The sequence below is a fragment of the Dendrobates tinctorius genome, unplaced genomic scaffold (genome assembly GCF_039654945.1).
Source record: "Dendrobates tinctorius isolate UK_male_01 unplaced genomic scaffold, ASM3965494v1 ptg000066l, whole genome shotgun sequence".
Taxonomy (NCBI): Eukaryota; Metazoa; Chordata; class Amphibia; order Anura; family Dendrobatidae; genus Dendrobates; species Dendrobates tinctorius.
In genome coordinates this window covers 3,720,001-3,741,753 of record NW_027361734.1, presented here as the reverse complement: position 1 = coordinate 3,741,753, position 21,753 = coordinate 3,720,001, and the positions used below count along the sequence as shown (strand labels likewise).

The following is a 21,753-nucleotide window of genomic DNA, read 5'->3' as shown; positions in this document are numbered from 1 at the left end:
ATTCCATGGGAGAGTCATACACTTGTGCCACAGAATCCCTCACCAAATGCAACAAAGAGAAAGTCTCTGTAGTGTCCCTTGCACGTCTCATTTTTAGACGCACCATAGGATCAGTACAAATACTACAAAGTCCTACTGCCTCAAGACGGTTCAAGATTATAGTATCGGCTCCCTGATCCCATAATCTGAGAATCCATGCTAACAAAGGTTCTCCTGCTTGCTGCCTGTACATGGTAGCTAATTCTGTTAATTCTCCAGCTGTATAATTCCTTGTTTCTTCGGTCATTGAAGCTTCTGCTCCTGTAGCTGCGTTTCCTGCATCCATCCTATCTCCACTACGCTGTGTGACTTCTCTCTTAGTTTTAGTAGTCATAATCGGTCTGGCTTGCTTTTCTTCCCCATTTGTCTCGCTGTCAGAGCCTTCCCATTCTAGCAAATCTGACCATTTCTCACATGCAATCATGGTTCTAATCTGTGCAGTACAAATATCTGACACTGGCCGCTGTCTCCTCCTGCGCCTATTCTTATTCACATTTTTCATTACATAAGCTTCAAAATTCCTTTGCATATTGTCATGCTGTTTCATTTGGTCTCTCAAGGCTGATTGCAAGCTAATCCTTTGCTCTATAGCTGTATGCAGCTCTAAACGCAAGTTGTCTATCTCCTCCTGTAATCTTTGGGACACTTGCACAAAAATCCATCCAACGGCTGCTGCAGCTTTCTGCTCTTTTGCATCATACCTTGAGAGATCAAATTTTGCAGCCACTTCCTGGGGATTTGATAACCGCTGTCCCTCCATATACTTGTTACATTCCTGTGCCATTTCAGTCCACTTTCCTGGTAACACCCATTCTGGCAAAGATCTGACACTACTCTCAACTGCTTTCCTACTCTTCACAAACTTATTCAATTTTGCAAACATTTTTATTCAAAACAATCCCACTTCTGACACCAATTTGTATTGTAAGGGTTCCAATGGATTGTGATGAATAAGAAAATGCTCACACAAGAATTGAATTTACTAAATTGATTTACTTAATAAATGATACAAATGCATTAATCAGAAACAAGCATTATTCATACGTTACATTATTCAGATAGACGTCGACCAGTCATCCTCCATGAGCCAAGAGTGCCAGAGAACATGTGTCCTAGTTCTTTTAAAATGTCCAGCTAAAAGGTGTGTCCAGCCCCACCATGTGGGGAATGATGTCACAAGTCTATTGTCCATTGGCTATAAACACATCCCCTCAATACCTGTTTTAACCAGTATATAATACAAGAAGCTGGAGGAGGGGGCATCCTGTGTGCCACATAGCAAAAATACAGCAAGCTGGAGGAGGGGCTTTGGAGCACAAGATAACCTAATTATGGCAATGAAGGTCCTTTGTTGGTAGATAAGTGTAAGCCAGTTATTTGCTCTGCTTGGACAATTTGACCATCTCGTTGAAACAAGTTTCAATGACCTTCTTGGAAGGTTCAAAGAGCTGATTGAAACTATATCAATAGTTGGTATTAATTAATTGGAGTGTTGAAACCATTAAAAATAACTTGTACTATACACAGGGGATGGATATTTCAGCAAGACAATGATCCAAAACACCGCTCCAAAACTACTCAGGCATTCATGCAGAGGAACAATTACAATTTTCTGGAATGGCCATCCTAGTCCCCAGACCTGAATATCATTGAACATCTGTGGGATGATTTGAAGCGGGCTGTCCATGCTCGGCGACCATCAAACTTAGCTGAACTGGAATTGTTTTGTAAACAGGAATGGTCACAAATACCTTCATCCAGGAACTCATTAATAGCTACAGGAAGCGACTAGAGGCTGTTATTTTTGCAAAAGGAGGATCAACGAAATATTAATGTAACTTTTATGTTGAGGTGCCCATACTTTTGCACCGGTCAAATTTTGTTAAAATGCAGATTGCACATTTTCTGTTAGTACAATAAACCTCATTTGAATCCAGAAATATAACTGAGTCCATCAATTATTAGATATATGAAACTGAAATAGCTGTTGCAAAAACCAAAATTGTTATAAAGAAAAAAGGTTAACATTAATAGGGGTGCCCAAACTTTAACATATGACTGTAAATGGATAGGGATGAGGCATTTAATAATTATAGAAAAAATAAATTATGTAGAAAGAAAATCAAGCCTGCAAAGACTTAGGACCCCGTCACACATAGCGATCTCGCTAGCGAGATCGCTGCTGAGTCACTAGTTTTGTGATGCAACAGCGATCTCACCAGCGAGATCGCTGTGTGTGACAGCGATCAGTGACCGGCCCCCCTGCCGGTATCGCTAATCATTGATGGAAAGCCCTGGACATTTTTGGGGTCGCTGGTCTCCTGCTGGTTAGCACGCATCGCTGCGTGTGACAGGCGGGAGACCAGCGAGCAGGAGCTGATAACTAAGGTATACATCGGGTTTCTAAGGGGGCCTCTGTGCCTAGAAACCCGATGTGTACCTTAGTTACCAGCTCCCTGCATCAGCGCGCTGGTAACTAAAGTACACAGCGACGCCGCGAGCTCAGCGTCGCTGGGGCTGATCCCTGGTGAAGCTGTCTGTTTTACAGCTCACCAGCGATCATGTAGCGACTCACCAGCGATCCTGACACGTTGATATCGTTGTCGGGATCGCTGGTGAGTCGCTATGTGTGACGGGGACCTTACTCAGAGAGACTCATTGCCCAGGAAAGTAAACATAGAGTAAATCAATATTACTCTTCAATTATATAAACAGTAAGAAATTCAAAAGTGATAGTGTTGCCCCCACAACTTAATCTGAGAGAAATGATGGAAGAGAATGAGGTAAAAGCCAATATACTAAATGCCTACTTCTCTACAGTACATACACAAGAATATCCCATGACAGATGACATGATCAGGGATACCATGCATTTTCCATTAAATGTCACCTGCTTAACCCAGCAGGAAGTACAGTGCAGCCACAAAATCACTAAAGTAGACAAATCAAAAGACCCGGATGACATACACCCCTAAGTAATGCAGGAATTAAAGAAGCACTTTTCCTCCCATCAAAGTTTTTATTCTCTTAATATATTGCAATAATCATATTATACGGCACTGTGTACTTACAATTGCTCATTTTGCTCTTCTACCCATATAATTCTATTTTCCTTTAAAGGCCCCTTTACATTTAGCGATGCACCAGCGATCCCGACCACGATATGACCGGGTCATCATCGCTGGTGCATCGCTAAATAGTCGCTAGTAAGCTGCCAAACAGGCAGATCTCACTAGCGATGCAGAAGCGGTCGGGGGTCGCACTTACCTTTCAGACGCGGCGAGGGTGTCCGTCTTCCACCTGCATCCATGGCTCGCTCGTTGTCGCCAGCAGGAAGCCGACGACGAGAAAAGGACCATGCCGATCTCGCGCGATCAGCGATAGCCAGCGGGGGAGCCGGTCAGAGGTAAGTATCACATGTAGCGATATCGCTAGCAATATCACTGCTGCATCACAAAATCGGTGACGCTTTAGCGATATTGCTAGCGCTATCGCTATGTGTAAAGCCCCCTTAAGTCTATGATTAAAAACTGACTAGCTGAATCCTCCTAAGCTCTATGTAACATATCTATTAAGGTTGAATGAAGACTTTAAGTCCATCTAGTTCAACCCATATCTTATCCTAACTTGTCCAAACCCATGTGACAAACAGTAAGCTTGTAGATCAGGAAGTCAATTTTCTCTGCACAAGTAATATGTCACTGCAAAATTCTGTGACGCAGAGGATGAGTATAGGGAAGGTGACCTGACGGACGGACGGAGGAGGGAGGAGTGTGAGCAAAGGACTTGACAACAGCTTAGGGCTTTAGAAACCGTTGGTCATGGGAGGCGTGGTTACAGTGACAGGGGACCAGGAGAGCTTTAAATACTGAGGGAGGGTTCCAGAAGGTTCCAGTCCCCAGGGGGAGCTCCAGTGACAGAAGGACTGCTACAGTCTGTGCGCTGTGAGGAGAATCCAGACCAGGGGGACTGAGGAGAGAGAACGTCAGGGGGGTGGTCCTGACAGATATACCGCAACAGAGACGAGTTAAAGAGAATAGGCATACCGTGTAAAGAACGACGTTTGACCAGTGAAAGGACTGTTGGTGATTAGGCCTATGGCAGCCACAGTGTCGGAAGCTGTCAGTGCGTCAGGAAAGGAAAAAGGACAGGACGTATATATACGTCCCAGGCGAGAAACACGGTGTGTGAAGCGGCTCTGGATACAGAGGGCCATTAGTGAGGTAAGGCGATGTGCTGCGAGGGCCATCAGGCGGACGGCGAGCGAAAATAAACTTGGACCTGTTGCACCCAGAATCTGCCTCCATTTCATCTCTGTTTCGTCTCTGCGCGGAAAGGAGAGGGACCACCCCCCCCAGCTCGGCCCACCAACCCTACATTTGGCGTAGTCGGCAGGATCGCCGAAGAAACAGAGGAATGGAGACATGTGACCCAGAGAAGCAGGAGGATCATGAGGCTGTCAGCACCCATACTGCTCATAAACCAGTACCAGGCTCTCACGCATGAAAACGATGAAGAAATACATCAGGATAAGACTTTGCCAACAAACAGCAACCTTGTACGCCTTCAGAGTCCTCCTGGATGGAGAAAGAAAAATGATGTGAAGAAGAAACGGAGAGTGGTGGTCATGGGGGATTCCCTGTTGAGAGGAACAGAGGCCGCTATCTGCAGACCGGATATAACTTCAAGAGAAATGTGCTGTCTTCCAGGTGCAAAAATTAAAGATGTGTCTGACAGGATATCAGGACTCTTCAGACCTACAGATGACTACCCATTCCTGCTACTACATGTGGGGACAAATGACACCGCAAGAAACGACCTGGAAACCATCTGCAGAGACTATGAAGACTTAGGTAAGAAAGTGAAAGAACTGGGAGCGCAGGTGGTCTTCTCTTCCATCCTCCCAGTGGATGGCCATGGAACAAGGAGGTGGAATAAGATTCTGCAGGTGAACAACTGGCTACGTCGATGGTGCCGTCAGCAACGATTTGGATTTCTGGATCACGGAGTGAACTACTTATACGATGGACTACTTGCTAGAGATGGGGTGCACCTTAAGAAGACTGGAAAGCATGTATTTGGAAGTTGCCTTGCTACACTTGTAAGGAGAGCTTTAAACTAGAACAACATGGGAAGGGAAGCAAAAGACCAGAAAAAGCCATACACCTGACAAATGCTATTGAGAACTCTGCTATTAGAAGTGGAAAGGAAGAACAAAGACGAAAGAATCTAATTAATAAAAATATTGGAGAAAGAGAAACCAATCACAAACTAAAATGTTTCTATACTAATGCACAAAGCATGGGCAACAAACAAGGAGAATTGGAACTACTAACACAGGAAACGAAATATGATGTCATTGGAAACACTGTAACTTGGTGGGACAATACACATGATTGGAATACAAGACTAGAAGGATACAACTTATTTGCAAGAAACAGACTTGATAAACGAGGAGGGGGTGTCGCATTGTATGTTAGAAACGCGTATATCTGCTCAGAGATTGAAGCTTCAGAGACTGGGAGTTCTGTGGAAACTGTTTGGGTAAGAATACAAGGACAGAACAATGGAAAGGACACCATTGTAGGCATTTACTACAGGCCGCCTGTGCAAGCTGAAGATATGGATGAACTCTTTATGCATCAAATGGCCAAGTTCTCAAAAAAATATGACATAGTTGTCATGGGAGATTTCAACTATCCAGACATTTGTTGGGAATCTCTCTCAGGCAAAACTAACAGGTCAAGGAAATTCTTATCCTCTCTTGCTGACAACTTTATCTTCCAAAAGGTAAATGAGAAAACAAGGGGAACTGCTACCTTGGATCTAATCCTTATAAACAGGGAGGAAATGGTTGAGGAGGTAAAAGTGGCTGGGACCCTAGGAGGTAGCGACCATGCTATTTTAGAATTTTGGATAACTAGAGGCGGAAGACCTGTGAAGACTCAGACGTCAAGGTTAGATTTCAGAAAGGCAGATTTTAAGGGATTCAGAAAGAGAATTGGAGGGATCCAATGGCTGGATATCCTTAAAGACAAAAATGTCCAGGAAGGATGGGAAATCTTGAAAAATGAAATTCTCAAAGCACAGTTGTTAACAATTCCAAAAAGAGGGAAGAATAGGAAGCATTTAAGGAAACCAGGATGGATGAACACAGAACTTAAGCACATGCTAAAAAGGAAGAAAAAAATGTTTATAAAATGGAAAGAGGGAGGCATATCTAAAGAAGAATATAATGCTGTCTGCAGAACCTGCAGGGCACAAATCAGATTAGCTAAAGCTGAAAATGAATTGAGGCTTGCAAGAGATGTCAAAAGCAATAATAAAGGATTTTGGGGATATGTCAAAAGTAAAAGAAAAGTCAAAGATGCTATAGGATTTTTACAGGATGAAAATGATGAAATGGTAAGACAGGATGTTGAGAAGGCTGAACTTTTAAATTCCTATTTTGCATCTGTTTTCTCTCAGAAAGGAAATGTAACATCAACTGTTATTCACTGTCCTATTAAGGGAATAGAAGAATCCAGGATATCTATAAACAGAAAGATAGTGAGGAAACACTTAGCTAACCTAAATGAATTCAAGTCTCCAGGTCCAGATGAATTACACCCCAGAGTACTGAAGGAGATAGAAGAAATTTTTGAACCCCTCTCCATAATCTTTGAAAATTCTTGGAGAACAGGAGAAGTGCCAGAAGACTGGAGAAGAGCAAATGTTGTTCCTATCTTCAAAAAGGGGAAGAAGGTGGACCCAGGCAACTATAGGCCGGTGAGTCTGACTTCTATACCAGGAAAGATCTTTGAACAAATTATTAAACAACATGTATGTCAATACCTGGATAAGAATGAAGTGATTAAACAGAGTCAGCATGGGTTTGTAACTAATAAGTCATGTCAGACTAACTTAATTTCCTTCTATGACGGTGTCACTGATTGGGTGGATCAAGGAAATGCTGTAGATATAGTATATCTTGACTTCAGCAAAGCATTTGACAAAGTCTCTCATACAATTCTTATTGAAAAAATGACTAAGTATGGAATGGACAAGGCAACTGTTAGGTGGATTCATAACTGGCTTAGTGATCGGACCCAAAGAGTCGTCGTAAATGGCTGCACATCCAGTTGGAAGAATGTCTCAAGTGGGGTACCACAGGGTTCTGTCCTGGGCCCTGTATTGTTCAACATCTTTATCAACGATTTAGATGAAGGAATTGAGGGTAAACTGATTAAATTTGCTGATGACACAAAGCTAGGAGGGATAGCTAATACTAGAGAAGAGAGAGAGAGGATTCAAAAAGATTTAAATAAACTGGAGAAGTGGGCAGCAACTAACAGAATTGTTTTTAACAGGGAGAAATGCAAAGTACTACATCTGGGCAATAAAAATGAAAAAAGCATATATAGAATGGGAGGAATAGGGCTAAGTGACAGCACATGTGAAAAAGACTTGGGTATACTAATAGATCACAGACTGAATATGAGTCAACAGTGTGATGCAGCAGCAAAAAAGGCAAATGCAATTCTAGGATGTATTAACAGAAGCATACAGTCTAGATCACATGAAGTCATTATTTCCCTCTACTCCTCTTTGGTCAGACCTCATCTGGAATATTGTGTCCAGTTTTGGGCACCACATTTTAAAAAAGACATCAACAAACTGGAGCAAGTTCAGAAAAGAGCGACCAGAATGGTGACCGGTCTGCAAACCCTGTCTTATGAGGAAAGGTTGCAGGATTTGGGAATGTTTAGTTTGCAAAAGAGAAGACTGAGAGGAGACTTAATAGCTGTCTACAAATATCTAAAGGGCTGTCACATTGTAGAAGGATCAACTTTATTCTCATTTGCACAAGGAAAGACTAGAAGCAATGGGATGAAACTGAATGGGAGGAGACACAGATTAGATATTAGAAAAAACTTTTTGACAGTTAGAGTGATCAATGAGTGGAACAGGCTGCCACGAGAAGTGGTGAGTTCTCCTTCAATGGAAGTCTTCAAACAGAGGCTGGACAGACATCTGACTGGGATGATTTAGCGAATCCTGCCTTGAGCAGGGGGTTGGACCAGATGGCCCAGGAGGTCCCTTCCAACTCTACGATTCTATGATTCTAATACATTATCTTCTACGGCAGACCTGCCTCAAAGAATGGAAAAGGACTTGGACTGTGCTGCTTGGATTATAAATACTTGTGGATTACAATTGGCTTACCTGTGGATTACAAATTGGGAGCGCTGTGGTGACTCCGTGGTGCTGACCGAAGATCCGGGGCGGTATCAGGAGCTGCGCAAGATGGCGGCATTACTACAGAGCAGGGGAGAGGTCCGGGTGTTTGCAGTCGTGTTGAATGGACTGGGACCCCCTCCAACGTACCCCCGTGGACAGCAGTATGTGCCCGGAGGCCGACGCTCCCATGTACTGGACCCTGGCAGATGGGTGGAAAGGCCTGCCGACGCCCCACCCAGCAGGAGGAGTGGCACAGAAGAAGGAATTGGCTGTGGCTGTTTGGCGCCATTCGATTGCTGCCCCACGGACGGTATGAGACGCTGTGGGTGTCGGGGCCCCGGCCGCCTAGAGTGGCAATGGAGGCGAGAGATGGAGCAGAAATTGCCCTCAGAGCCACGGGTGAACCGCAGAATGCTGGGCTGGGGAGCGGAGCCTGAGCGGAGTCAGCGAGAGCGGCCGCCACCAATACTGGCAGAGGACTTCCCAGCGGAGCCCCCGAGTCTGGGGGAAAGGCCCGCAGGACAGTGGAGCGGGGGACGGAGGCTGCGGGGGAAGCCGCGTGTTGATGTGATGAAGGCCGCAGCGGCGGGGAAGGTGAGAGTACCCCCGGCACCACCAGTGCCGCAAGCGGCCCCCACCATTCTGCCACAGCACGCGGTCTCCAGCATACCGGAAGGTTGGGCTGCAGATGACCCTATGATATACGCAGAGTTGAGTGAGGCCCCTGCCCCCGTTCCTGAGCCATCCCGCCCGGAGTCACCAGGGCGGAGCTTGTTGACAGAAGATGCGTCTGTGCTCTCTCGGCCGGAAAAACCGCCATCACCAGAACCGGCTGTCACTCCGGCTCTGCTGGAAGTATTGGATGCGGCCTACCCTGCGGCCGCGGTTATGCCTGCATTAGAACCGGCTGTGGCCTGTGTGACAGGCCCTGTGGACCAGCCCCCCGGAAACACGGCTGCTCCCATCCGCCACCCGGCCCCAGCGGCTGCTGAGCCGCAGAAATCATCGGCCGCCTCTGATCCACGCCCTTTCTCGGCAAGGTCCCACCCACCGGACTCTGGGACTGGCGCGACCCCCTCTGTCTGGGTGGCGGAGGTGATAAAACAAAAGAAGATCCGGGAGCAGGAGGTATGGAGCCTGCTTCACTCAAAAGGGGAGGCTGGCATGGCGGTGGAAAGATCCCGGGGACGGCTGGTGTACACCAACACGGACAGGGGGTACGGTTTCCTTCGTGACCAGTCTGGCCAAAAAGTGTACGTGAATGTAGCATCCATACGTCATGGCCGGGCCCTGAAGGAAGGGGACTTCGTCTCCTACTATAAAGAATACTGCCCCCGCGGGTATTATGCGGTGGCAGTACTGGCGGAGCCCGAGCAAAGCGGACCCCCGTGAAAAAAGGACTGATATGGACACTCTCGGTTCCCCCAGGGGTTCCACGGCTGTGGAGCCCTCACCTCTGTCCATTGAGAGTGGGATAGACTGTCAGGAGTTCGATGCACCGTTGTGCAGGTTATAAGGACAGTTGCATTTAGAGTGAAAAAAAAATGTTTTTGTTGTTTATCTGATGCAACTATTCTCTCTCTCTTTCTTTCTCCTTTTTATGTTCTTTATATGGAAAGTATACGAAAATATGTTTGCCTGACAGAACGGGGATACGAAAAAGCGGAGGAGTGTCCAGGTTCAAGGGGGGGAGGAAGAAAGAGGATCTGCAATGTTATGTTGTTATATGTTGGTTTTAAAAGCAAAAAGAAAATGAAAAAAAAATTATAAAAATGGGGTGCTTGTGATATTGTAAAGTTGTTTTGGTGTACAATATGCACAAGAAAATGCAACAGGTCCGGGTAAGGGAAGGTCTGCGGGACCAAAGGAAAGTGTGAGATCCGGTAGGGATCTAAGAGTTGAGGAGGTCTGGGAGACCGGGACGCCGACCATGACATGTAATTGAAAGAAAGGAAAATGAGTTGGAAGACGTGAGAGAGACAGCCGTCCTAGGTCAGGTCCCCAACACCACGGACACCCCTGAAGGAGGAAGGCGGGCGCTGGTAATGATCTGGAAGGTAAGAGACCTCGATCATGGCATACCGAATAGTGGAAGGTGACAGTAGGGGAGAGTAGGGGAAGGTACACGCCATAGAGAGAATATGGGTGTACCTAGCCCAATTTGAAAGATGTTGTCATGTGGCGTGCGCGCTGGTGAGTAGCAGTAGGCTGCTCAGAGCATAGTGCTCCCAGTATGGTTCGGCCCCCGCAGATAGTGGGTTTGGCTCAACAGCTGGTCCGACAACAGAATGTAGGTGTAGCTTCAGAACGACGAAGACAGGGATGACGATTGTCGAGGACGACAATGGACAAAGGAAGGGGGAGTATAGGGAAGGTGACCTGACGGACGGACTAGTCAGAGTGAAGAAGGAAAGGTTTGCACAGGGTAGGTAGGTGTTAGTTATTACAGTGGGGAAACAGCTAGGAAAGTGTAGTGGACGTGCAGTACCTTGGGTTGACCATTAGATGGCAGGGAGGAGTGTGAGCAAAGGACTTGACAACAGCTTAGGGCTTTAGAAACCGTTGGTCATGGGGGGCGTGGTTACAGTGACAGGGGACCGGGAGAGCTATAAATACTGAGGGAGGGTTCCAGAAGGTTCCAGTCCCCAGGGGGAGCTCCAGTGACAGGAGGACTGTTACAGTCTGTGCGCTGTGAGGAGAATCCAGACCAGGGGGACTGAGGAGAGAGAACGTCAGGGGGGTGATCCTGACAGATATACCGCAACAGAGACGAGTTAAAGAGAATAAGCATACCGTGTAAAGAACGACGTTTGACCAGTGAAAGGACTGTTGGTGATTAGGCCTAGGGCAGCCACAGTGTCGGAAGCTGTCAGTGCGTCAGGAAAGGAAAAAGGACAGGACGTATATATACGACCCAGGCGAGAAACACGGTGTGTGAAGCGGCTCTGGATACAGAGGGCCATGAGTGAGGTACTGTGCTGTATTGTGAAGCGGCTCTGGATACGGAGGGCAGAGAGAGAGATATGGCGATGTGCTGCGAGGGCCATCAGGCGGACGGCGAGCGAAAATAAACTTGGACCTGTTGCACCCAGAATCTGCCTCCATTTCGTCTCTGTTTCGTCTCTGCGCGGTAAGGAGAGGGACCACCCCCCCAGCTCGGCCCACCAACCCTACATGAGCAGCAGGGTCTGAATCAGGACTGCCGCTGTAATGGTGGTAGCTCACATGCCTCCTCAGCACTGCCCTACTCGCCACTGTCACCATGCGGCCACTGTCTCCACTATCCTGGAGCATCTCAATAAGAATAATCTAATTTTCCAATATCAGTATATGTTTATGAGGGATCTGTGCTGCAATCTAATCTGATCTATGAGGAGGTAAGTTCTAGATTGGACCAGGGAAACACGGTGGATGTTGTCTATCTGGACTTTTAAAAGGCATTTGATGCGGTGCCACATAAAAGGTTGGTACATGAAATGAGAGCAATGGGACCCGGAAAAAATATGTGTAACTAGGCTAACACCTAGCTCAGTGATAGGAAGTAGAAATTGGTTATTAATGGAACACACGCAAAGTTTACTGTGTAGTGTCACAGAGATCAGTAATAGCAGTGTCGGACATATTGCTGGTGCAGCTGCACTGGGGCCCACAGTTGGAGGGGTCATGCAACATACAGCTGAAATGTATTGCAATGCAAGGAACACGCCGGCTCCCTAAACTGCCATATAGGGAGAACAAAAGAATCTGCCATTTTGGACCTAATTCTTATCAACAGGGAGGAATTGGTTGAGGAAGTAAAGGTGGCTGGAAATTTAGGAGGTAGTGATCATGCTATCCTTCAATTTTTAATTACAAGAGGAAGTAGACCTGTGAGGACTCGGCGTTCAGGTTGAACTTCAAAAACGCAGATTTTAATGAACTCAGAAATAGGGTAGGAAAGGTCCAATGGCTGGATGATCTAAAGGATAGAAATGTTCAAGAAAATTGCAAAAACGAGAATCTAATTCCCAGAAGACACTGGATTACAAACCCAATTCTTCATATCTACAATACTCATTATGCACAAAACCTTTATCACATGACTTCTGAGAGACTAAGGAACCACCTTTTGCATGTCTGCTACAGCATAAAGAGTAAAGTCAAAGAGCAATTTGAAATTACAACAAACTCCAGACCCATCTGATTCATAACAAGGGAAAGAAACTACATGTATTTCACCTCAGTTAAGGATTCTATACCGTTACAAAACAAAGCCAAAATCTGACAACTTGAACAACTACTCCATTCCAGACACAAAAGAATCTAACTGGGTCTTCAATCTCTTAGATGATAAACCCAACAAAGTAGAGCTGTCTGAGCTTTCTAGAGAACTCCCATTTTGTTCTACTAAGGCCCTAGATAAAACTGAACTCTGCAGTGATATGGAAAATTATTTCAGGAGACTGCACCTGAGAGAATATTTCAATGATACAGAAGATTCAGAAAACACTCAGACTGAAGGAAGAGGGATCCTGACAACCAAGAAGAGGTCAGAATGGACACCTCCATCTGGACGCAGCCCTTATTTGGATAAATATATAGACTCCTTCAGACATTTGATAAAATCCACCATTCTAAGCACTAACAGGAGACAAGCGTCCAATATCATTGCCCAGGAGAGAAAGGCTATACAGTCTCTCATTGATAGAGACAAACACCTTTGTGGCCTCCAGAAAGACCTTTTTGAATCAGGGCTACCATCCAAGAACAATTGAAAACCAGTTTACAAGAGCCACCAGAATATCAAGGAATCGCCTCCTACATCACAAAGCTAAAGAAAATAACCGTGAGTCTCTGTTAGTCACCTACAATCCAAATCTGGGAATGCTAAGGGGAGGAGCATGGAAATTACAACCTTTACTACAAAAAGATGCCCAATTACAATCCATATTTCCAGACCTCTCCCCCACTACTCTGTTTTAGGCAGCCCCCAAATCTAAGAAGCATCATTGTCAGAGGCTCCTTGTCCTCTTCAACAACTACAGGATCCTTTCCTTGCAACCAGAAAAAATGTAAAACCTGATCATTTATAATGACCATAGGTACTTTTAGCTGCATCACATGTATTGAGTTATTTGTACTAAATGTCCAACTGGGGGTCTGTATGTAGGGGAGACAGCTCAAACGCTTAGAACAAGGATGAATCTTCATCGCCACACAATAAAAGAAATAAGAACACCAGAGCAGAGCACCATGAAATTACTTGTATTAATAGGTAACTTCAAATCTTAGAGAGACAGAAGGATCTGGGAGTATAAATTTATGACCACATTTGACATACTCAGTGCATGAAGGAATGAATGTGCTTCATGGGTTTATGTCTTTCTACATCAACTAAGGAATTTGCTCAGACCTTTTGGGGGGCATCACAACATAGAACCAGACCCCAATCAGAGGACAATAAAACTTTCATATTCCTTGTCTATGAACTGTTCCAATAATTACGTCTACAACTTTTTATCCCTCTCCCATCACGTCACTTGTCTTATCTATTGCATTATTTCTGTGCCCTGTTGTGTAGAACAGCTTGCAATTTGTTAACATTTTTTAAGTTAGGCAATAAAAGATATCAACCACAGAGGACTCTCAAATCTAAATATTTTTCAAGATGCAAGATTTTACTAAATGAAATTCTCACTGCACAGTAACAGTCCGAAAAGGAAAGAAGAATTGAAAGCATTTAAAGAGAGAAGAATGGATGAACACAGAATGTGAACACTTGCTAAAAAGAAAAAAGAAATGTACAGTATATCAAATAGAAAGAGAGGGGGCATATCTAAAGAAGAATATAATGCTCTATGCAGGAAATGCAGGACAAACGTTAGAAGAACTAAAGCTAATGAAGTGAAGCTTGCAAGGGAGACCTAAAGTAATAAAAAAAGATTTATAGGAGTATATAAAAAAAAACCAAAAGAAAAGTAAAAGATGCGATAGAATTTTTACAGAATGAAAAGGGTGAAGTGGTCAGAAATGATGTTGAGAAAGCCAAAGTTTCTCTATGAAAGCAAATGTAACATCAACTGATCTTCACTGTGCTATTGAAGGAATAAACTAATCCCCACTATCCATAAACAGAGAGATGGCGAGGGAACATTTAGCTAATTTAAATGTCCTGGTCCTGATGAATTACATCCTAGGATACGGAAAGATAAAGCAGAGGAAATTGCAGAACCATTAGCCAGAATATTTGAAAATTCATGGAGAACAGGAGAAGGCCAAGAAGATTGGAGAAGGGAGAATGAAAAGGAAAAAAGATGGAGCCAGGAAATTACAGGCCTGTGAGCTGTACTTCTATACCAGGAAAGATCTTTGAACAAATTATTAAACAGCATGTATGTAAGTACTTGTATAAGAAAGCAGTAATTAACCAGAGCCAGCATGGGAATGTAGCTAACAAGTTATGCCAGACTAATATATATTAACTTCTATGATGGAATCACTGGCTGGGTGGATAAGGGAAATGCTGTAGGTATAGAATATCTCGACTTCAGCAAAGCATTGGATACGATATCTCATACTATCTTTATTGAAAAATGACCAAGTATGGGACTGACAAGGCTACGGGAAGGTGGATTCAGAACTGGCTTAGTATTTGTACTCAAAGAGTGGTAATAAATGGATTGGAAGAGTATTTCAAGTGGGGTATCACAAGGCTCTGTCCTAGTCCCAGTATTGGTCAACATTTTTATAAATGATCTAGATAAGGGAACTGAAGTTAAACTAATCAAACCCGCAGACAATGCAAAGCTAGGAGGGATAGCTAAAGGCCCCGTTACACTGAGTGAAGCACCAGCGATCCCGACAACGATACGACCTGGTAAGGATCACTGGTACGTCGCTACCTGATTGCATGTAAGCTGCCAAACTGGCAGATTTACTCAATGACGCATCAACTATCCAGCGATCTGTATAACGACCTCGTCGGTCGTTGGGTCCTTGTCACACTGCTTCTATTGTGCCGATTCAGACCTCGATTGGCGTGCTTCAGCGTTTCCTTTTCCACGCCCCTCAGCACCGATTCGTGGTCACTGCTGTGCTCTCATTGGGCGACCGCGTCATAAAATTTTACTTTTCCTGCCGTGCCCGCCCCCGCCATTGGTAGTTTGTAGCGTTTACTTTTCTAGCTCTGTGATCATATATATGCAATTATAACTCTATTCTACATTTTGTATGTACAGTACATTGCGCACATACGCTTTGGCCTGCTATGTTACGTTATCACCATTTCCTATTTTTTTTTTTTTTCAGATGTCCTCCAATAGCCAAGAGTTTATTCGCGAATTGATAGAGTTGTATCGCTCCCTGCCCTGCCTGTGGAAGATCAAATCGGCAGACTATAGCAACAAGTATAAGAAAAAAGAGGCTTATGAAAAACTTGTGGTCCTCTTCAAACAACATAATCCCAGTGACACGGTGGATGAGACAGTGGTTAAGAAAAAAATTCAGGGCCTACGGACTGTCTACAAAAAAGAACTTAATAAGGTAGAGAAGTCAACGAAGTCTGGGGCCGGTACCGAAGACGTGTATGTGCCAAAGTTGTGGTACTACCATTTGATGGCCTTTACCCGAGATCAAGAAGTACCACGACCGATTTCAAGTTCTATGTCGCAGCCAGAGGAAGAAGAAACAGTGATACGGCCTGACTCCCCTGTCGGCGATGTAAGTGTCTTATTTGCGTCCCTCTAAATTGCATTTAAAATTAGTATGTACATGGCATAGTTGAATAGAAGTGAGTAACTCTGTAAGGCTGGATTCACAGTAGCGTTTTTTAGCGCAGCGCACCGTGCGCGCCCATGCGCATGCGCCCCTATGTTTAACATGGCGGGCGCATGGTCTAGCGTTTGCACGCGTTCACATGCGTTTTCATGCACATGTGTTTTTTTGTAGTGTGCGCCTAGGCGCGCCTGACGCAACCTGCTGCATTTTTGGGTCCGTCCAACGGAGTAAATAAAACTCTTGCGCACGGAATGCGCAAAAATAACACATTACAGTCTATGGGAACGCAGGCATGCGCATGTACATGCGGACGCCTGCATTTGAAATCGCATGCGTTTTAAGAGTTAACATGGCTAGAAACTGGTTAAAACGCATGTGCTTAAAAAAACGCAAACGCATGCAAAACGCATGATGCGTTTTTGCATGCGTTTCTATTGCGCACAAAGCGCAGCGCTAAAAACCGCTAATGTGAACTAGCCTAGCATGGTTAATTTTCCAGGTTCAAAAACTTATCCCTTCCACTACAGATAATTATACATCTTTAACCCCTTCACGACCTTTGACGCCACGTAGGCGTCATGAAAAGTCGTGCCAGAACGACCCATGACGCCTATGTGGCGACGTGACTTTAAAGCCCCCCTGCGGGTCGGGTGACCGGGGTCACTGAAAGGTCACCCGACCCGCAGATACAGGGGGCTTTGTTCTTCGCCACAGGGGGCGTGGCTTCGCCCCCACGTGGCTACGATCGCTCTGATTGGCTGTTAAAAGTGAAACAGCCAATCAGAGCAATAGTAATATTTCATCAATGAAAATTGATGAAATATTACAATCCAGCCATGGCCGATGCTGCTGTAGCATCGGACATGGCTGGAAACACCGATTCCACCCCCCCACCGGCGATCGCCCCCCCGCAACTGAATGACAGCGGCGATCTGCCGCCGCTGTCATCATTTGCCCCCCTCCCATTCCCTCTGCTGCCCGCCAGCTTCCGATAACCCCCTCACACCATCTCACCTCCCCCGGCACCTTCTAAGTCCCCCTGTCGCTCCCGGTGTCCGGCGGGTCCGGTTCATGGGCGCCGCCATCTTGAAAATGGCGGGCGCTTGCGCAGTGCGCCCGCCCGAATCTGCCGGCTGCAGATTCCATTCTTTTATTTTGATCACTCTCACAGTGATCAAAATGAAAGAAAAAGTAAATAAACCCCCCGATTATCACCCCCATAGGTAGGCACAACTAATAAAGTAAAGAAAATATTTTTATTTTTATTTTTCCATTAGGGTTAGGGTTAGGGTTGAAAAGAGGGTTAGGGTTGAAAAGAGGGTTAGGGTTAGGGTTGAAAAGAGGGTTAGGGTTAGGGTTGGAAAGAGGGTTAGGGTTGGAAAGAGGGTTAGGGTTAGGGTTGGAAAGAGGGTTAGGGTTGAAAAGAGGGTTAGGGTTAGGGTTGAAAAGAGGGTTAGGGTTAGGGTTGGAAAGAGGGTTAGGGTTGGAAAGAGGGTTAGGGTTAGGGTTGGAAAGAGGGTTAGGGTTAGGATTGGAAAGAGGGTTAGGGTTGGAAAGAGGGTTAGGGTTGGAATTAGGGTTAGGGTTGGAATTAGGGTTAGGGTTGGAATTAGGGTTAGAATTAGGGTTAGCGTTGGAATTAGGGTTAGGCTTGTGGTTAGGGATGTGTTAGGGTTAGGGCTGTGGTTAGGGGTGTGTTGGGGTTAGGGTTGGAGTTAGAATTGAGGGGTTTCCACTGTTTAGGCACATTAGGGGGTCTCCAAACGCGACATGGTGCAACCATTGATTCCAGCCAATTTTGCGTTCAAAAAGTCAAACGGTGCACCCTCCCTTCCAAGCCCTGACATGTGCCCAAACAGTGGTTTACCCCAACATATGGGGTATCAGCGTACTCAGGAAAAATTGCACAACAACTTTTGGGGACTAATTTCCCGTGTTACCCTTGGGAAAATAAAAAATTGGGGGCTAAAAAATTATTTTTGTGGAAAAAAATTATTTTTTCATTTTCACGCCTCTGCATTATAAACTTCTGTGAAGCACTTGGGGGTTCAAAGTGCTCACAACACATCTTACATACGTTCCTTGGAAGGTCTAGTTTCCAAAATGGGGTCACTTGTGGGGGGTTTCCACTGTTTAGGCACATCAGGGGCTCTGCAAACGTAATTACGACCGCAGACTATTCCATCAAAGTCTGCATTTCAAAACGTCACTACTTCCATTCCGAGCCCTGACGTGTGCCCAAACAATGGTTCCCCCCACATATGGGGTACCAGCATACTCAGGACAAACTGGACAACAACTTTTGGGGTCCAATTTCTCCTGTTACCCTTGTGAAAATAAAAAATTGCGAGCTAAAAAATCATTTTTTTGAGGAAAAATTTTTTTTTTATTTTCATGGCTCTGCGTTATAATCTTCTGTGAAGCACTTGGGGCTTCAGTGTGCTCACTACACATCTAGGCAACTTCCTTATGGGGTACAGTTTCCAAAATGGGGTCACTTGTGGGGGGTTTCAACAGTTTAGGTACATCAAGGGCTCTGCAAATGTAACATGACGCCCGCAGACCATGCCATCAAAGTCAGCATTTCAAAATGTCACTACTTCCCTTCCGAGCCCTGACGTGTGCCCAAACAGTGGTTCCCCCCCACATATGGGGTATCAGCGTACTCAGGACAAATTGTACAACAACTTTTGGGGTCCAATTCATCCTGTTACTGTTGTGAAAAAAAATTGCGGGCTAAAAATCTTTTTTTTTTTGAGGAAAAAAAATGATTTTTTATTTTCACGGCTCTGCGTTATAAACTTCTGTGAAGCACTTGGGGGTTCAAGGTGCTCACCACACATCTAGATAAGTTCCTTGGGGGGTCTAGTTTCCAAAATGAGGTCACATGCCGGGGGTTTCTACTGTTTAGGCACACAGGGGCTCTGCAAATGTAACATGACACCCTCAGACCATGCCATCAAAGTCAGCATTTCAAAATGTCACTACCTCCCTGCTGAGCCCCGACGTGTGCCCAAACAGTGGTCCCCCCCACATATGGGGTACCAGTGCACTCAGGACTAACTGTACAACAACTTTTGGGGTCCAATTTATCCTGGTACCCCTGTGAAAATAAAAAATTGCGGACTAAAAATATTTTTTTTAAGAAAAAATATTTTTTATTTTCACGGCTCTGCGTTATAAACTTCTGTGAAGCACCTGGGGGTTCAAAGTGCTCACTATGCATCTAGATAAGTTCCTTAGGGGGTCTAGTTTCCATACTGGGGTCATTTGTGGGGGAGCTCCAAAGTTTAGGCACACAGGGGCTCTCCAAACACGACATGGTGTCCGCTAACGATTGGAGCTAATTTTCATTTCAAAAAGTCAAATGGCACTCCTTCCCTTCCGAGCCCTGCCGTGCGCCCAAACAGTGGTTCCCCCCCACATGTGGGGTACCAGCGTACTCAGGACAAACTGGACAACAACTTTTGTGGTCCAATTTCTCCTGTTACCCTTGTGAAAATAAAAAATAGCGTGCTAAAAAAATCTTTTTTGAGGAAAAAAAAAGATTTTTTATTTTCACTGCTCTACGTTATAAACTTTTGTGAAGCACTTGGGGGTTCAAAGTGCTCCCTACACATCTAGATAAGTTCCTTAAGGGGTCTAGTTTCCAAAATGGTGTCACTTGTGGGGGAGCTCCAATGTTTAGGTACACAGGGGCTCTCCAAACGCGACATGGTGTCCGATAACGATTGGAGCGAATTTTCCATTCAAAAAGTCAAATAGCGCTCCTTCCCTTACGGACGCTGCCGTGCGCCCAAAGAGTGGTTTATGACCACATATAAGGTATCTGTGCACTCAGGAGAAATTGCCCAACACATTTTAGGATCCATTTTATCCTGTTGCCCATGTGAAAATGAAAAAACTGAGACCAAAAGAAAATTTTTGTGAAAAAAAAGTACTTTTTTTTTTTACCGATCAATTTGTGAAGCACCTGGGGGGTTCAAAGTGATCACTATGCATGTAGATAAGTTCCTTGGGGGGTCTAGTTTCCAAAATGGGGTCACTTGGGGGGAATCTCCAGTGCTTAGGCGCACAGCGACTCTCCAAACGCGACATGGCAAGCGCTAAATATTCCAGCATATTTTCCATTCAAAAAGTCAAATGTGCTCCTTCCCTTCCGAGCTCTGCCGTGCGCCCAAACAGTGTTTTATGACCACATATGAGGTATCAGTGTACTCAGGAGAAATTGCCCAACAAATTTTATGATCCATTTTATCCTGTAGCCCATGTGAAAATGAAAAAAATTAATGATAAAAGAAAATTTGTGGTGCAAAAAATAAAATGTCCATTTTTTCCTTCCACGTTGCTTTAGTTCCTGTGAAGCACCTGAAGGGTTAATAATCTCCTAGAATATAGTTTTGAGTAGCTTGAGGGGTGCAGTTTTTAGAATGGTGTCACTTTTGGGTATTTTCTGCCATATAGACCCCTCAAAGTGACTTCAAATGTGAGGTGGTCCCTAAAAAAAATGGTTTTGTAAATATTGTTGTAAAAATGAGAAATCGCTGGTCAACTTTTAACCCTTATAACTTCCTAACAAAAAAATAAATTGTTTCCAAAATTGTGCTGATGTAAAGTAGACATGTGGGAAATGTTATTTAGTAACTATTTCGTGTCACATCACTCTCTGGTTTAACAGAATAAAAATTCAAAATTTGAAAATTGCGAAATTTTCAAAATTTTCGCCAAATTTCTGTTTTTTTCACAAATAAACGCAAAAATTATCGACCTAAGTTTACAACTAACATGAAGCCCAATATGTCACGAAAAAACATTCTCAGAATCGCTAAAATGCGTTGAAGTGTTCCAGAGTTATTACCTCATAAAGGGACACTGGTCAGAATTGCAAAAAATGGCCAGGTCATTAAGTTCAAAATAGGCTGGGTCATGAAGGGGTTAATTGTTTGGGCCCACTTAGTTTTCATACAGGTGAATGCCATTTCATATCCTGTAGTACTAGTCCCGCCTTTACGTTAGTTTCCAGTGCACGTGTACGCTTGTGACCCCTGCTCATGACATCCAATGCAAACGTATTACTGTATTTGGGTGTTGATGTATGGTGTTCACAAAGTTTATTTTTTATGCTTTAACATGCTTTTTCTGTTCTTGCAGGATCGTAGTGAAGCTCTGTCACCAACAACATGTGGCAGTGAGGACATCCCCAGGACGCCAATCAGTACTGAGGACAGGACGCCAATCAGTACTGAGGAGGCAAGTGAACAAGCTGGACCTTCAACTGTACCTCGGCGACTCTCATCTTGTCGCAAACGAAAGGCCACCACCTCGCCTTTACCAGATTTTATGGATTTGGCAAAGAAAATTTTGACCCATCAGGACAAACCACCCATTGGCGGCTTTGCACACTTGGTCGATGACAGACTTCGGACACTGGATCAAACTCAAAGGTTGCATGCGGAAAGGATTATTTTTGAGACCTTAAATAAAGCAGCAGCGGGGAAACTGACTGACACGTCAGCTGTATTAGAGGTCAATCCAGTTTCCCAATACTCATGGCCGCCGATGCAAGAGCCTCATACGAGCACACCGAGGAGGGGGATTGAGCCTACGCAAAACATGAACCTTGGGCCCCCCCAGTATCAGGCTTCCCAATTCTTTAATCCGACAAGGCAACGACTTAATGATTCTGACTGTTATTATACACAATAATAGTACGTTTTATATTTTCTTTTCTTGAATTAC

At 44.7% G+C, this 21,753-nt stretch overlaps 1 protein-coding gene across 2 annotated transcripts in view; it reads left to right on the top strand.

Moving 5' to 3' along the window:
* The window catches only part of LOC141095104 (uncharacterized), a 63,998-nt gene that overhangs the window by 42,186 nt on the left and 59 nt on the right, over positions 1–21,753 (top strand). For both annotated transcript variants that reach the window (XM_073580985.1, XM_073580984.1), the window contains 2 exons: positions 15,547–15,957; positions 21,166–21,753. The exon at positions 21,166–21,753 is cut by the window's right edge and continues 59 nt beyond it. In XM_073580985.1, coding sequence (XP_073437086.1) covers positions 15,547–15,957; positions 21,166–21,720 — 966 coding nt within the window. In that variant the 3' untranslated portion in view covers positions 21,721–21,753. The remainder of the gene's footprint in view (positions 1–15,546; positions 15,958–21,165) is intronic.